Here is an 18043-nt window from a genome sequence, read left to right as displayed (position 1 = left end):
GCGGAGGAATTGGGAGCAGGGTGCGGAGCATTCCTATTCATTCAGCATTTCCTGGTGCCACATTCTGGGCTAAGTTCCTCCCTCTTGTCATCTCATTCAGTTACAGTGGGACCTGTGGCCTGGGCAAGGCTAATCAGCCTTATTTCTTTGAGGAGATCAAGGTGCAGAGAGGAAAATTAAAGAGTCAGAGAGCCAGCAGCTGGCAAGTACAGAGAAGGCTCAGCGACCCTATCAGAGGCATCAGGTCTTGCTAGGGGGCAGGTGGGCTGGAGACTCTCCCTTGAAGTGTCTGGATGAGCAGGTCTGTCTAGAAGTTTGTAGACAGAAGAGAGAACCTACTGCTCTGTTGTTCTGTTTAATACTGCCACACAGGATGGGGCATCCAGTGTTTGTTAAGACATTTGGTTTTCCAAAGCAACCAGACGTTCATGTCCTTAAGCAAAAGTCATTGGTGTGTGTGTGTTGTGTGTGTGTGTGTGTGTGTGTGTGTGTATGTGAGCATGCAGTCACACACACATTGGGCATCAAATCCAGGGTTTTGTGGGTGCTAAGACACTGCTCTACCTCTGAACTGCATGCCCAGCCCTACTGATTTTTGAAACTCCATAAGAAAAAAAATACAATTTTGTTAGAAGTGGCTTTGGTCCACAGTGCCTGAATTCCCTGAGTTCATTCATCAGTGTAGCAGAGTGGCTGCAGTTACAGAGTCTAGATCTAAGCTTTGAGTTCGAACCCCAGCTCAGCCACTTTTTAGCTATGTGACTCTGGACACACCACTTTGATTCCCGTGCCTTACAGGTTTGTCACTTGTCAGCTGGTAATGACCACAACCTTGTTGTCATGAGGACTGAATGGATGGTTGTTAAAAAGAGTCAGCAGAGCTCCATCAGGACTCATGACTGACCAAGAAGACTGAAAAATTCTGTTTGACCCAAACTGTCCTTCCTTAGGCTGCCTCTGTTGATTCTGTGTGTGGGCAGGCAGAGGTAGGAACATTTGGGGTTATTATGAGCTGTCATAGGAACCTCAAACACTTCATCCCTCAAGCCCCCCAAATATCCTCTCTATGAGCACAAAGAGATTGCAGCTTCCATAACAGAATGCTAATTAGATGGGTTGCTGAACTATCCACACACCCATGTACACCAAATCTTAGCCACTGGCACTTAATGGTTTGGCTTCCTTGGTAGAAGGACTCATCAGCTGCAATTAAAAGGAACTGAGGTTTGGGCACCTGTGCTTGAGGACTGGTTACAGAGAGACTGTTAACCATTGCAGATACTTGCTGTGGATGGAAATGAACATACCTACCACATTCATGTAGGGCTGAACGCTTGCTACCGATCCAAAGTCCTTGACTCTGGCATGGCAGTGTCCTGCATATGGTTATGTCGCTTTTGATACCACAGTCTGCTATGAACCACCAGCTCCCAGGGAGGGAGAGGAACCCTGTGCACCCTGAGCAATGTCTGCACATAGATCACAGGTCCTAAGAGCTGTTGTACAGGATACTACACAGACAGCTCCTTTATTCACTTAGCAAGAGCAGTGTGATTCCCAGACGACCCAGTTTTCTTTGGCGCATGTGTGAAGGACTTTTTTCCTAGAACCAGTCATTTTCCCAAGATGCAGAGCGGTTTATCCAGGGCTAAGGCTGGAAGAGAGGTGGGGTGGGAGTGGGCTAAACTTAACCAAGTTACAGATCTTTAACCAGTGCCCAAGATGGGTGGAGCCCTTGGTTTTTTCTAGACACATTACCTACTCATCAGTATCCAACCTGTCTTTCTTCTTCCCCAACCCTGGAGTTGAGTGATAAGAAGCCCAACAAGGTGACCAGAGACCTGGGACAATCCTACTTCTCATTTCTGCTGCCTGGCAACTCTGCTGCTGGGTTTACCTCAGTGACTAAACCTCTCTCTCCCCAATGGAAGATGGTTTCAAAGAACCATCAGACTTGACCATCTGAACAGATCTCAATGATTATCTGTGATTTTTCAAATATACCCTGCACCCATGCTCTTTGCTCAACAAAATCTCATGTTGACCTCTAATGTCTAATCACGGCAAAAAATGACTGTCATGTGTGAGTTTTTGAAGCGTTAAAACCAAAACTTGCAATTTTTTGACCTATGTCAACAGTTTAACAGATAAGGAAACTGAGGCAAAAGAGTCCACAACAAATAAAGGACAGCATTAGTACCAGGACCTTTAAACAACATGAGAGTCTCAGTCCTGGAGGTCAGAGTTCCCATGTGAAGTTCAGTGGGCTAGCACCAAGGGGTGGACAGCACCGTGTTCCTTCTGGAGGTTCTTGGGGACAATCCTTGCAGACAGGGCTGTCTAAGATCCAGGCTGTCCTCATCCTGAGCATTGGGCCTTTTCTCTCTTCTGGAAATGCCTTTTCTCATCTAAAGACCTTTTCCATTACATTGACCCACATCAACAATCCTGGATAATATATATTAATTTCAAGATCCTGAATTTAATCCCATCTACAAAGTCTCACTTACCCAGGGATCAGGATGTGGACAGTTTTGAGGTGTGTGTGTGTCTTATTCACTCTGACACAGGTTGCACTAGACTTAGTACTCCCGGGTTGTTCTAGTACTTTATTTTATTTTATTATTTATTTTTGAGACAGGGTTTCTCAGTGTAGCCCTGTCTACCCTGGAACTCACTCTGTAGACCAAGCTGGCCTTGAACTCATAGAGATCTATCTGCCTCTGCCTCCTGAGTGCTGGATTAAAGGTGTGTGCCACCACCACCAGGCATTTTCTATGCTTTAGTGGTGACAGGAAAAAGGAGTGGGTGGATGAGGAAACAGGCTGTCTTTTCCTCTGGCCCACCCCAAGTCATAGGTCTGGATGGGACATCTGCCCTGAAAGAAATGAGAGGGGGCATGATAAAATTGTTTTTAAAAATTAGGGCTGTCTTGGGGCCAGGGTTCTGTAGATATGACCTTTTTTGTATTATATTCATCTGGGAAGGGAATATTCAGTCATTAGATGTAATAAACTGGGCCAAATTAATTCACTGGGAATAGGGTAAAAGCAGAACAGCCTGACTATTCTCCATAAGATCACCAGGAGTGCGAACTATTTCCAGTTGCCACATAGAAGTTGGTGCAAAGAAAGAGTTGTGTATGGCTTATCACGTGGCTGCAGGAGTCAGGGTTTGAATGCAAGCACAGCTCTCACCTGTCATCCGCCCATCTCAGTGGAAACAATGGCATTCCTGTCCTGGTGGGTTCTTTAGATCACTAGTCATCACTGAGAGACAGATTTCAATGCTAGTGACTCCAACTGGGTCTAATCCTGGCTCTGCTGATGATTTACCCTGAGCATGCCCAGGCTCTAGGAATGTTAGGCACTTGCTCTACTCCTGAGCAAATCTCCCAGCTCCTAAGACGCCCGTTTTAACTGTTTGAAAAATGGAATATATATATATATATATATATATATATATATATATAGAGAGAGAGAGAGAGAGAGAGAGAGAGCTGTTTATATATAATATAAATATAAATTATATATATGCTACTGCAAAGGGCTGTGAAAACATGAAGGGATTTATGGGTACTTTGGAAGAACCTATTCTGGGGTTCTGCAATGGAAAGATGGATGAGTGGAAGTTTTTAGAGCATTGAATGCACTCTTGCTTGATATTGATGGCTGCTGCACATCTGTCCACACCCCCAGAACACACAACATCTAGTGAACCTCACTAGAAACCAGTGCCCTGAGTAACCAAGTCTGCAATCCCTCTGTGTATTCGAGGCTGTGACGGTTGCAAGGATTGGGAAATTCTCCACACATTCTGCTGTCTTTACGTGGACCTAAGGGTGCTCTCAAGAGTGGTATAGTCCCCACCAGGTGAGGTGGCGTGCAGCTTTAATCCCAGCACTTGGGGGGCAGAGGCAGGCGGATCTCTGAGTTCAAGGTTTGCCTGATCTACAGAGAAAGAGTTCCAGGGCAGCCAGGGCTCCACAGAGAAACCCTGTCTCAAAAAAACCAAAATAAATACATAAAAATAATAAAAAGGAATGAGGGATGGGTGGAGGAGTAAAATAAGAACTACCTAATCTATCAACAAAATAAACAATAAATTAATAAAATACTAATAAATAAATACATAAAATAAAGATAGCTTTGGCGCTCTCTTGGTGGTCTTTTTAGAAACCCTTGCCACTGGCTGATATCACAGCCTACCTTAGGTCTTGGCTGGAGCATGGAGAGAAATACTTTTCCAGCTGATCGGAATCCATTGTTTCCTTCAAGACTTACTCAGCCCGGCCTACCGGGTGGAGAGCTTTCCCGGGGCCTGCACTAACTGTGCCCACACCCATCCTGGCAGCCTCTTCCAGTCTTGCCAGGACCAGCTCTCTTGCCTGGAAACAGCTCTCAGGGCCCATTTCCATTTCTGTCTAAAGGAAAACCAAGTTCCCATTTATCAGACTGTGGTGACAATTAAAGAAGATGATACAAGGACTCGGTGTAGACCGTAAAGAATCACACAAGGAGAGGTGCTCAGCTGTCCGGCTTGACCCTTCACCGGGTCTTTTTAAAATGTTTTACACAGCAGAAGACGAAGGCTCGGGATGGTTAATAAACTTGTCCAAAGTACACAGAGGGCAAGCAGAAAAATCTAGAATTGGAAAAAGAAATCCTCATTTTTTTTCTACTGTAAAACTCCTCTTTTTAATCGGTATACTCAATCGACACCAACAGGACTAAGGATCTGAGCATCAATAGCTCCCAGACTCTAAGTGTGAGGTCCACAGGAATACTCATCTCTTCTTAAGCCCTTTGCATTTCTCATTTAATCTAATAGTCTCCAGGCAGGGCTCAGGCCAACAGCAAAATTCTCATAAGACCCCTGGGTCCAAGTCTAAGGGGCCTGTAGGCCTTATGCTTCCTTGGCAAGGTGGAGAGAGGTAGACAGGACTCCATCCTAGATCTTTGTTTGAAATCCCTTGCTTCCTGTGGACTTTGTGCTTAAGGGGGTTAAATATCTGCAGCAAGTTTTTTTTTTTTTTTTTTTAAATTGGCCCACAGAAAAATTATCCTGGATAATAAATTTTAATGCTAGATCAAGAATAATGGTCTCCATTATCCTGAAAACCACAAAGGCTTCTCTGGGCTTATTCTCACTGCCTCGATTTCATTCTTTGCTTCTAAGACGTAATCATGCTTTCCCAGTGAGGGCTTTGGCTGTTCTCTGTACATCAGAGGCTCTGCTGAAAGTCACCTAGCCACCACTCACTGTTTGTTGTACACCTACTATGTGGCAAGCAGAGACCCACTTGAAAGTCAGACTTGAGCTCGGTCTTTATATACCATGCAGGCCACTGGGGAAGGACAGTCATGGACACAACCATAACTTGGGACAAGGCATCTCAAGTCCCTCTTCAGTCCCAGCCCCCCCCCCCCCCCCCCCGCCCAGGAGGGACAGGCACTGTTCCCATGGGTCAGCATCTGTGGAGGTGACTTGCACAGAGCCCACATGTCTGCTTCCAGTCTATAAACTGGTTGCCGCCACTGAAGTAAACCCTGGTAGCCTCTATGTCTGCTTTTCCCATCAGGTTCCCATAACTTTTAAATCTCCGTGGTGACCACTCCAGCTTTCCTCTCTTCTGGAAAAATCTGTCCTGCCCACTGACTCTGGAGCCATCTTTCTTCCGTGACAATCTCACAAAGCTCCTTCTCTTAACACCCACATCACTTTGGCTTCCGGTGTCCAAGTCCCTCTCCCCAGCTACCTGCTCTAACCTTATCTTTCTATATCCTTTCTTGCTGGGTGTGCTCTAGGCACACATCTCTGACAAGCATTGACTCTTCCACATACTGCTAGGTGATTTTACACACAATTGTTCCTTGTGTTGGGACTACCCTGGTCCTGAGCGAACTCCTACTCATCCTTCAAAACCTAACACACGCCACCTCTGGAGTAAAGACAGAATCAGACTGGTTTTCTGAGTCTCCACATCCTTTCCCTAACACCCAACGAAACTGACAGAGTTTCCTTTGTGTTGCTGTGATTAAAAACGAAAACAAAAAACAAAAACAAAAACAAAACAAACAAACAAACAAAAAACCAAAACCAACTTGAGGAGGAAAGGGTGTATTTGGCTTACAGGTTACATCACTGAGGCAGGAACTAAGGAATGGACAGAGGCAGGAGCCATGAAGAAAGGCTGCTTACTGGCATATTTCCAGGCTAACATACAGCTATCTTTTATGGAGCCAAGGCGCACCTGGTTAGGGATGGCACCACCCACAGTGGGCTGGACCCTCCTATACAAGAAAATGCCCCACAGGTATGCCTACAGGCCAGTCATTTCCCATTTCATAGATGTGTCAGGTTGACAATGGAAACTAATGAAGACAGAGCCCCTGACCATGACCCACACATGCTAGTCCGTCAGTCCATCCTCTTGTCAAGCTGTGAACCCTTTAAGTACAAGGATGGCTTTATTCCTCTTGTAACGTCATTTTTGTATGAAACATTGGAACACTTGCACAGGGATTCTGGTAGGTAATATCCACCATCACTATCAGTGGGACAATGGATCTATTTGTACCTTTGATGGTTTTGATCAACCTTATCCTCTGGCCATGAACCACGGGGACACTGTGAACATCTTGGTGATGGAGACAGGCAGACTGTGTCTATACAGGCTAGTTCTGTGAGACATGCCGAAGCAAGCTGACATATGAGCAAGCTAATTTCAGGGGTTGATAAGTGCTCCGAAGAAACATACTGGGTAATGGGATAAATATGGAGGGCCTTGGGTGGGTCTGGGAAGGCGGCTTTGGGCTGAACCAGAAGGATCAGGAGTGGATGTGCAACAGCCCCAGAGCACAGCATCCTGTGCAATTAGAACAGCAAAGAGCAACGGTTCTGAGGCAGGAGGGTGCTGTGGTGACCAAGGGATGGAAATGGACTGGGAGGGTTGCATGGGCTGAGCTGAGGGACACAGATCGCGCAGAGCTTTGTGTTGGGGGCGGGGGCGGGGAGGATCAGGGGTACAGGTGCTGGCCCAGGAACAGTGACAGAATGATCTGCCAGCACAGATGCCCCCCAAAATGGGGGCTAGTGTCCCTCCCTGCTCCTCCCTCACCCTGTTGTGGGGCGGAGACAGCTCTCATTAATCTCTGCTGTAGCACAGCCTAACTAGAGAACACAAAGACTGCCTGCTTGGCTTTGTTTTCAAGCCGTCAATTCCAAATTCTGCTAGCTGGCAGAGACAGGGGCTATTGATTTTCCCTTCTGGAATGCGTGTCCTACAGAGTCCTCGCCAATAGAAACTGAAACACAGAGGAAAACATGACTGCTGAGAAAGACAGGGCCAGGGGGACATTTCTTTTTAAAACAGTTTGTAGCGGGGCTGAGTCTTCTTACTTACTGCCGGAGAGTGGCTTGTCATCTCTGTCTCTTCCTACCGTGGCTCGGTGTCTTGTCTGATTTCTCTGGCCTTCCTGCTGCATCTTCATTTAGTACCTAGCATACGTGCTTGCACACAGTAGGTATTTAATACTAGCCCAGGGGATGACAGCACACAGGTAGGTTTTTCTGCCGTCTTTCCTCCAGATCAGTTTGTCTGTTTGCTTCGCAGCTTAGCACCTCCTCTTCTTCCAGACAGGCTGGGGAAAATGGGACTAGACCGTACGTACATCCAGCCTGCAGGGGCTGCAGAGAGTGGAGTCCCCGAGACTAACGACTGTCTTCTCTAGAGGACCAGGTTAGGGGCTTCCCTCTGTCGATGGGGGAGGGGCAGGGTACCAAGTCCCTCAGCGCGAGCATGGCATGCCAGTGACTGTCCAGTTCCATAGGGTTCAGACACTGCTGCCTTTGTTTTGAAAACGACGAAAGTCACATGCTTTCCTCCCTGCCCGGTGCCCTCTGGAGGAGTGTGTCTGGCTACTCTGCATTCTTCCTGTTGCTGGGCTGGCTGCAAGGGGAAGACCAAGGGTAGATCCTGTCTGGAGTTCAAGGATAGCTAGCCAGAGTACTAACTGTAGTCCGGCTGCAAAGTCTTAGCCTTAATTTCGTCTGCCAGCTGTTACTAAATCACACACATTGATGGGAAGTTAGTTGTATCATCTGGAAAAACGGGGTTGCCACAAGTTCTTTCATTTTGAAAGGCACACGAGGGCAAGCAAAGGGAATTCATCTCGACATTCCAGAACTCTCTTTTAAAAATCCCAGCCAGTCTTTGATTTTTTTTTCTCCTCATAATGCAGCATAGAGCACCACGGATAGGTCCAATCAGTCGTCATTTCACATACCATTTGGTCTGAAGCTTGTACTGAGCTCCAATAGTTTGTCTTTGGGTCACATGTTACCCAAGGTAACAGATCAACAGCAGTGTACTTCCCAAGCCACATGGGGAGGGTCCAGAGCTTGTTCTTCAACAGTCTGCAGCCAAGGCTGTTCTTCCCTGAGCCTGAAATGTGGCTATTGATGATTCACAAGGCCAACAAGCTCATGTGGGTGATCCAGGGGTAGGAGAAGTGTGCTTCTTTCATGGGTCTTCTGCAAACTTCGCTTTTCAAAAGTGCCTCCTGTTGCCCATGGGCTGATGCTCCCTTCCCTTCCCCTCCTCAGAGTGGTGATGGGAACAGAACGGTGGCCTGGCACATGCACTCTACCACTGAGGTGCACCCTCAGCCCCCAGATGCATATTTAAATGCTCCACTTCACTATTACCTCTGCCCAGATGCCAACCCTCCATGAATTTTCAGTCAGCTCCAGTCCTGCACCTTCAATTACCCACCTGGTATTTTCTCTTGGGATTACAGGATCCTTTGATCTACCTCCCTCATATTAAAATCAAGAAAGTCCAGGGAGGTAGTGTGGCTTTGCCAAATTCCCTCAATCAGAAAGGACGAGACAGGATGGCAGACACCTCCATTTTCTAGCACACTAGTGTTCTGTTCACAGTGTCCATGGAGGAAGACAGGACATCCTTGCACACCCAACACGGTGACTAGCCATGTCCTGATCCTCCAAGCCTGGCTCTGCCTCCTGAGTTTCTGGTCTCTATGAAACAAGCTCTGAGAAGGCAGAGCTCACAGATCCACACACATGACTCTCTGCTGCTTGCCCCAAAATGGCATTCATCAGGAGCTCATATTTTATCTTTTTTTTTTTTTCACATTTTATCTTGATATACGCATGAGTAAATGATTATGAGAACTGGCTATTACTGTAGCGTCTGAGCCTGGATTTCCTCAGTTCACACTCTTTCCCCAGCCCCTATTGACTCACCAAACACCAAGTTCTACTGGTGTGGTCCCTCCTGGTTCTCCTTTTAGTTTCTCATCTCTTTCCTTCCCTCCCAAGCTCCAGCCCTAATCTTAATCGACTGGAGAGAACTTCATCTCTTACCCTCAGCATTTCCTTCTTGCATGCTTTCCCATCCATAGCCATTCAGGATAAAGGTCTCTTGAGGTGTCTCCGTATCTGCCCTTGACACATCCCCTTCTCCAGTGTCGCCCTATACTTCGTTTGCCCCGCCTGCCTAGTTTACTCTGTGAAGTCTGAGCATCGCTTAGGCCCAGACAAATACAGCCTGCGCCACTATGACAACCACAAAGGAATGTAGCAGCCACAGCAGGTAGAAGGCTGGAAACGCCATCATGTGTCAAGCACTGCACAGAGTTATTCATACGCATTATTTTATTAACCTTCACAAAACCCCTAGGAGGTAAGACCAATTATTAGCCTCATGTTACCGTGGTAGAAACTCACGCTCAGAGGTGTCAGGGCATTTACCAAAGGTCACAGACCCGGTACCAAAACAGATGGAATTCATACATAATTCTATCAGACAACCAAGCCATGCTCTTAACCTCTAGGCTGCTGTTGCCTAAGACTATTTTCTTCCTCCCACAGCCCCTCATGCTGTTCAGCCACTCATGTGCAAGTTTTCACGTTATCAGCATTTTACTGAGCATCCTCTTCAGGACACATCTTTCTTGTCCCTGGTCACGTGGTAAGCCATGAGAGAACAGGAATTACATTTCTGGGCCCTTCCAGGTTTTGCCCCATGTGTACATTGCTAACCGAACAGGAGAGTGGAGGACTCCATCCTCCGTTAGTTTTCTTTTCTTTCTTTTTAAAAACTCTTCCTTTAGGTGACCAGTCTGTTTCCCTCCCAGGACCACAGGGAGGTAAAAGACTGTAACCCAAAGAGAGGAAAAGTCCTGTGTTCAGGTCCTGAGTCTTATAGCCAGGTAGAACATCCCTAATCTGAACCTTTCTGCGTGTCTCCAGCACATTGCAGATGAAAATTATATACCAGAAAATGGTTTTATGCACAAAATTCAAAACAAAACAAAAACCCCTACCTACTGTACGTAAATGACCTTCAGGCAGTCCATGTGGGGTGTATATGAAACCCAGATGAGAGTCTGTGTTTGGACTTGCGTCCTGTTTCTACCATGTCTCTTATACAAACATTTCAAAACCCACAAAATCTGAAACTCCAAACAAACACTTCTGGCCCCAAGCCTTTCAGATAAAGGACGCCGGTTCTATATTTGCATATGCTCTGTCTCGGAGACAGGCCTGGCAGCATTTACTGGACCGACTGGGGAATTTTGAAGCTTTGACTCCTGAGGCCTTTGTATGGTTACAGATATTCCAAGGGAAAGCTAAAGTTCCCCAAGCTCCTCTAGTAGGAACCACTGTGGGACCAAATTACTTTCCTGAGAACGATAAATGCAGCTGACAATTACACATCTCTGTTTATACATGACTACAGTATGTCTGTTAACTGATCCATGTAAAATTACCACCACGGGACCACACAGATCATTCTGCATATGGAAAAAAAAATGTTAACGTGGGGCTCAGTCATTGGGAAGCTGATGGACATCGGGTTAGTCAGTCTCTCTCCCTCTGGGCCTCTGTTTTTCACTTGTCCTGACAGTCTGGGATATTAATTAAGACGATGGGTTGGTCGGAGTTCATGGCAGTCCTAAGTTTTTAGAATCCAAGAAACGAAATACTGGAAAAGCTGGCGAAGGTGCCACCCCTGGGTGAGCACCAGGCTTTGCTCTTGTACTTCGCTGCTTACTGACATCTCCAGCCCAGGAGCTCTGCCTTATTTACGTAAGGCCCACCTGTCTACAGAACAGAGCACTCACGTGCTCCGGCTGCACCTCTGCCACATACTCTTTCCCGTCCCCAGAGGAAGGAGCAGGCAGCCTCCTTGTCCCAGAGGCCTTGGCAAAGTCATCTCTACCTCCCAGTGCCTCACCTTTCAAAGATGTCCATGCCCTCTGTGCGCTCTGCATGTCAGACACCAAAGGATTCACAAGGCCCCAGCCCCCAAGGTGGGAGGTGGGGGAGGCAGATGGCCTGCATCTGGAAGCCATCACTAGCTCCCTGGCTATGTTCACAAACTAAAACCCCCCATTTGTCACAGGGGAAAGTGACAGTTGTAGTTTTTTTTTTTTTTTTTTCTCCCCTTTTAGTCTCTCACAAGACCGCTTAAATGGAATAGAAGCTAATGAAGGAGGCTGATAGGCAGGCATGCTTGCTCAGCCCCGTATCGCTGTACCCATCTCCCAAACTGCTCTGAACCCACAGAATGGCTTTGCGGGCAGAGACTCAGAAAGCGCAAACCTTCTAAAGGCAAGGGCCAGGGAACTGTGGGGTCACATAGGAACCCATCACAGTTATTAGGCAAATTCAAATCTGGAGTGTTGGGACAAGTCTGCTTCTGGACTGCGGCGACAGTGCATGGAGGTGTCCATGGTAAAACTGTGCAGAGCTGTTCACGCTTGCTCTTGCTCTGTGCAAAGGAAATTAAAGTCTGAAGACTTGGGTTCATGGACTACATTGAAGTCAACTTGCTGTGTTGCTATGGGACAAGGGTTAAGTAGAATGTTACCACTAGGGAACTGGTACCAGGACCTATCTATGATTTCTTGACATCTTGTCAATCAATAATGATTTTTAAAATAAAACGTGAAGAGCCAACGGATGAAAAGTCCAGTGCAGTGGGAATGGACTTGGACTTGTGTCCCCAACATCCTGGGACACAAGTTTTAATGCTGTTTCATAAGGGGCTGGAGTCCAGCCCGTTTACACCAATGACGTTATCACCACCGTCGTCATCACTGTCGCCACCAGCGTCACTTCCATCCCAGTCATCATTAGTGCTTGAATTGACTGACTCCTAGGAATGTGACTTCTCCTTCTTCCCCTCCCTCTCTCCCTTCCATTTTCTTAATTGCATACAACCCTTGTACCAAACTACCAAAGACCGTGGGAGAAGCTAGCTGGCACCACAGCCGTGCAGCTTTGGTGCAGCCAGGCTCTGACCCAGGAAGAACAGGGCTCTGTGAAGCTCTCCACCTCTCAAGCCACCTAAAGTGCCCCCCCTTCCTCCAGAGAGCCCAAGGGAGCTCTATCTGCTCCAAAGCAACAAACACAGCACTTACAGATTCTTCACGTCTGCGATGCCGCGGAATGCCTTCCTCGGAACACCCTGGATCTGGTTCTCGCTCAGATCTCTAAACAAGAAGAGAAGAGGCAAACCAGTTAAGGACCGAGACCACATTCTCCGCATCTCATTACGATAACAAAACCCTCGGAGGCTGCCGGGGCTGCCCACTAGAAGTGTCTGAGGGTTGTTTAGTCTCAGGCCCCTGGCTGTTACAAGCCTATACATTGTTCTGCAAGTGAGGACTTTTGCAGAAATAGTTACTAGGAGGGGATGGGTTTGCCTCAGGGCAGGCACTGTGGGTGGTCTCACACCTCCAGGCCACGAGCCAAGACTCCAGGTTATTTGTTACACACACTGCACCCCATTCAGTTCTGGCACCTCCCGGAGAAGACCCTTACTCCCCTTCCCTCAAGACATCCCTCCCTAACTCAAGGTCAACACCACTCACTCTCCCGTTTCTCAGGCCGTCCTTTGATGCTCAAATTCTCTGCTCTTGCCATTTGGGATTGGAACTGAGCCTGGTCATTGGGGCTTTCTGATAGGGACAGAGGGACTCTTATGCATTTCCACACATCCCATCCAAAACAGGGGTCTCACCCCTCATTCTGCACTGAGGGATGCCAACCAACACACCGGCTGCTTCGAAGTAGGCATCGAAGAATGTGGTGTGTGGCTGGCTCCAACCCAAATCCTATCGAAGGATTTAAGAATCCCCTAGCACCTCGATTTCCTTCCCCCAAATCATGCAGGCTTTTTGGGTTTGGTTTGTTCTCTGGTTTCATCTCTGTTTTTGCTAGACCAACCACGTGCGTTTGTTTTCATTCAGACCTCAAGCCTGCTTGGATCTCAGTGAGTAATCAATCCATAAAGACCCATCGGAGCCCCAGGCGTCCGAGGGAGCCCTGCCAAACACTGCAAGCAGCGAGGCTATTCCCATTCAGCCACCTGCTACAGGAGCATCTTCAAAGAGGTCGGGGCAAGGAGACGCACGTGTGAAGATGGGCCTGCCTGACTGCATTTTTTTTTTTTTTTCAGACATGAAAGGTGTCTATACGCACATACTCACAGACACAGATATACATGTCTGGGATTTTGAAAAGAAAACCCCTCAAATAATGAAGGGAAAAAGCCAACCATAGACATAACCACTGCTAACAACTAGACACAGAGCATATAAATTTCACTGGCGTGACCTCCTAATGTACAGCCGGCCTATCCTAAGCCGCTTTTCACACGCTATCTTAGGAACATCTGTCTGTGTCTTCACCAAGCACATCAATGCCAGTATTTTTAATGGCAGCACAGCATCTGATTGTATATTCTGTTCATTGTATGGACTGTGATTGTAAAGTGGGTGTTGGCTCAACTTCTGTCATGTAAAGAAACATCAGGATTAGATGGGCAAGATGGCCCGCCCAGCAGGTAAGGAACTTGTTACCATGCCGGACAACCCGAATTTCATCTCTGGAACCCACGTGGTAGAAGAAGTGAACTGATTCCTACAAGTTGTCCTCTGACCTTCACAGGTGTGCCAAGACATGGGTACACACGTGCATATGCACACATACATACAAAGTGTGAAAAGAATTTTTTTAAAAAGGAAACACTAGAACACATTTCTCTGTTCATACCCTTGGGGGTACGTCTTAGGAATTTCCATGGTACAAGGTCCTCCTGGGAGAGCTTGCTGGCCGCAGGAGAAACTCATCCTTGTCCAGTTCTCTCACAGATAGATTGGTGATGGATGCTCACGTGCTGATTTTTGAGACACCTCCTCAAAAGCTATTTCATACATACATGGAAGAAGAGGCCAGACGGCCACATTCTACCAAAACTCGGGCAGTCTACAGGGACAGTTTGCAAAACGGGAGGAGGGCAAATCAGAAAGCAGAAGAGAGACATCATCTATCTTTCTTCTTCTGACACCTGCTGATAAGTGACACACACTCTGAGCAGCTGGCTGAACTTCAGGACAGTTGGGCTAGCCTTGGGCTACTCTCAGGCTCCACCAAGGCTTACTGTTGGGATAAGGTGTACCTATGAGTCCTAGACACCTTGGGGGCTGCCTAGCAGAGTGGATCCCCCATCTCAAAGTCAGTTTCCCCTTTCGACAACCGACGTAAGTAAATTCTGGTGCATAATAAGCTCCGATGCAGGCTCCCCCAGCCAGGCCTGATTCAATGAGCAGGGCTCCAGCCTGGAGTCGGAGTGCTGAACAAAAGCCCATGATGACAGGCAGAGGTCAGGCAGTGTCACCCAGGCCACTCGGCTGTTCTCCATCAGCCTCCACAGAGGGGGCTCAGGTCCTGTCATCCGACTAATGCAATTTCCACCAGGCATCTGGGCGGCACTGGAGGCTCCCGCAGCCACAATGGGCCCACTCTTTCCTGTCAAGGCCTGTCGGTCTCCAGACCACCAGCCTCTGTCCAATACCCTCTCAGCCTCTGCTGTTATCTTTGGCTGCTAGGGAGATGGGGTCTGGCCACATGTCTGATAAATGGCCGATGAGAAAAATCAGGGGAAAGGAGGAAGAAATTAGATAGGAAGAAGGTTTAGAACCGACAGCTTTAACCGCTGCTGGGAACTAGGAGGGGTGGCACCTATTTCCAGAAAGGGCATTAACCCATTTTGGACACCACATGCTCCGAAACGTACCGGGGAAGCATGGTAGTCATGTAGAAGTTCTGCCTGACAGTGTGGGGCAATGAAGAGAGGAGCGTGCTACTTAAACAGAAAGAGGTGGTGTCCCGAGGGGAGATAATTCTCATTGGCAGCCCTCGGACAAAACCCTGAATTTGGGTGAAACAGCTGCTCTGGTTTTTCTGGTCACCGCATCCTTCCTGTAAATGGACCCCGCTTTGTTTCAACTTTAAAGAACCCAGTAAAGGGCACGGCTTTCTTTCCCGTCTGCCTGTCACTGTATTTGCCCTGTCCTAGCTGAGTAAAACAGTGGATGGTAGGGAATTTATCCGCTCCCCGTGACAATCTGCTTGTAAATTTTATTAATTTTATTTTCTATTGAGCCTCTCTTCTATGGCTAACAATGCCGCAGCCATGCATCTGCAGGATTGTCTATTGATTTCATAAATACCTCCAGTGGGCTGACAAACTGACAGATTTAATGGTGTTACTGATGGGGTGTGGAGGAGGGCTCAGGACCAGGCGCTTCATTTTCGGTAACCATCCCTTCACAATTATCACAGGGCCTTTGTGAGGTTTCCTAATAGTGTGTTTATCTCGGCATGATGTCTGAGCACAGAGCTATTGTTAAGTCCGATCCTTGGGAGAGACAAGAGCAACCATTTTGGCTGACAATTAAATAAAAATAACAAAATCTATTCATGATGCCTAAGAGCCTAGTTCTGGTCAATTGCTTGTTCGGGTTTCAGTGTCTAAGAGGAAGAAACACGCAGAAGTGACCAGAATGGCATTTCCCCACCTTAAACAAAAGGAAGGCACAGGTTAAGAAAAGGTTGGGCTGTGTGAAGTGGGGTGAGCCTTTTAGGGTGCCAGGAAGAAAGATGGCAGGCCGGGAAGGCTTTCTTGGTTGGGAAGTGGGCTATGGATCAGGATGCCTTTTTAAATAATTAGGCCTCTGAAAGCTAAGGAGAACTGCATTAGCTAACGTGCATTTCCCAGCTTCCGGAAAATGATTAACCGACTGATTATTCCATCCCAAAACACAGGCCCAAAGAGGACTTATTAAGGAGACAGTAAGTGAAATAGGAGTTGGCAAGAACGGATCTATCCCACTTCCAGCCAGCCCTCCCGCAACCTTTTTAATTTACTAAAATGCTTTGGACACAGATTAACTTTCTTGGCAAATTTATTATTGCTTCATCTACCTTGAAGCAGGAACCGCGGACACTTTGATAAATGGATTGAAAGGTTGTCTAGTTCCAGAGGAGCCTTTGAAATGCTTCCGGGGCTCTCCCCGCAATGTCAGGCAAGCTTTGTTCTCAGGGTAACGGTGAGTGACAGTCCTTCCTTCCACCCCTACCCCTGCAGGACTCGGTTGAAAACACTATGGTGGGTACACTTGTCTTGGGTACATTCATTCCAACCTGTCTGTATTAAACGGCAGTTTATACGTAGGGATGGGGGTGGAGGATGGGAGATAGGCATCAAGGTTTCAAGACTTATAAGATTATAAACTTGTAAGATGGGTGGGAACTTCCAGAAACATTGTGAGTGCTTGTTTCTGAAGTGCACGGCGTGACTTCTAAGTTGTATGATCATTCAAGCTGCTTCAGTGCTCTGATTTAGCTCCCTCATCTTTCAAATGGGGTCACGGGTTTATCAGCTTCCTCAACTGGGGGAACAGAATGGGGACACATGGACAGCACTTCGTGCACCTGGAGCACGGAGGACACTCTGCAAATGGTGCTTTTACTTCCCGAGTTTCTTCCTCATTTAGGTTTGGATTTATGTATCTAAAAATGTCCCCAGTCATCACCCGCAGGACACGCACTTAAAACTGGACACAGAATAAAACACACTTGTGTTATTAGTATTCCTTCCATAAAAGTCATGGGAGGAAATGAACGCTTCCCTTGTCCAGACAAAGGACTCTTCATATTTGATTCCAGATCATTTCATTCTGGTTGAAACAATAGAGATTGGTTCAAGAAAGGGGTTGAAACCCTCTAGAGAAGCAGATGAGTGCCCTGCTCAGCCATCATCAGAGAAGTTTCCTCCTGCAGCAGATGGGAAGACATACAGAGACACACAACAAGAAAACACAGAGGGACAGACCTTGGAATACGCAGCCCTAAGTGGATGTCTCCATTAAATCCCCCCCCCCCCCCACTCCCAGGACTCAGGAGACTTAGCCAAACAGGAGGTGGAAAGAGTGCTTGAGCCAGAGGAGATGGAGGACTCCAAGGGTACAAGGCCTTCTAAACAGAGCATGACTGACACATATATAAACTCAGAGAGACTGTGGCAGCATGCACTGGGCCTCCACGGGTCTGCATCAGCCGAGGCCTGGAGCTGAAAGGAGAAGTAGACAAGGGATGTCCCCGCACCCCCAACCCAGACGCTCTCTCCAACTGATCACCACTTGCAAATAAAGTTTCCTCCAAGGGAGCCTCCCCGGGAAACAAATCACTCTTAAGGGTGGATTGCATACTCAGGAGTGGGTGGCCAACACAAAACAAACTCAACAGCATCATCCTTGGAGTTTCTCTGTCTCAGTGCTGAGTCAGGGTTTTTTTTTTTTTTTTTTTTAAATCTTACAGGTCTTTGCATATATATTATGGCTTCTGGCTTTATGTTTTTATGAGATTCCTGTGTGTGTGTGTGTGTGTGTGTGTGTGTGTGTGTGTGTGTGTGTGAACATGTGTGTTTCTTGTGCTTTTCTTCGGCTCTTTTTCTTCTGTTTGTTTCCTTTTTTCCTGTTCTGATTTGTTTTTGTTTTATCTTATTTATTTTATTATCATTCCTTAGATGCCTGTTTGTTTTCTAAGGAGAGACAGAAAGAGTGTGGATCCAGATGGGAGGGGAAGTGGGGAGGTTCTGGGAGGAGCAGGGGGAGGGGAAACCATAATCAGGATATATCATATGAAAAAAAAATTCTATTTT

The 18043-nt window shown here is 47.1% G+C and overlaps 1 protein-coding gene across 1 annotated transcript in view; it reads right to left on the bottom strand.

Annotated features, from left to right (window-relative positions):
• Positions 1–18043, bottom strand: part of Slit3 (slit guidance ligand 3) — a 595100-nt gene that overhangs the window by 187666 nt on the left and 389391 nt on the right. The window contains exon 5 of the mRNA XM_016005185.3: positions 12456–12527. Within this exon, the coding sequence (XP_015860671.2) occupies positions 12456–12527 (72 nt within the window). The remainder of the gene's footprint in view (positions 1–12455; positions 12528–18043) is intronic.

This window comes from Peromyscus maniculatus, chromosome 8 (genome assembly GCF_049852395.1).
Source record: "Peromyscus maniculatus bairdii isolate BWxNUB_F1_BW_parent chromosome 8, HU_Pman_BW_mat_3.1, whole genome shotgun sequence".
Classification (NCBI taxonomy): Eukaryota; Metazoa; Chordata; class Mammalia; order Rodentia; family Cricetidae; genus Peromyscus; species Peromyscus maniculatus.
Note: the sequence above shows the minus strand (reverse complement) of the source record. Positions and strands in the feature narration are given on the sequence as shown.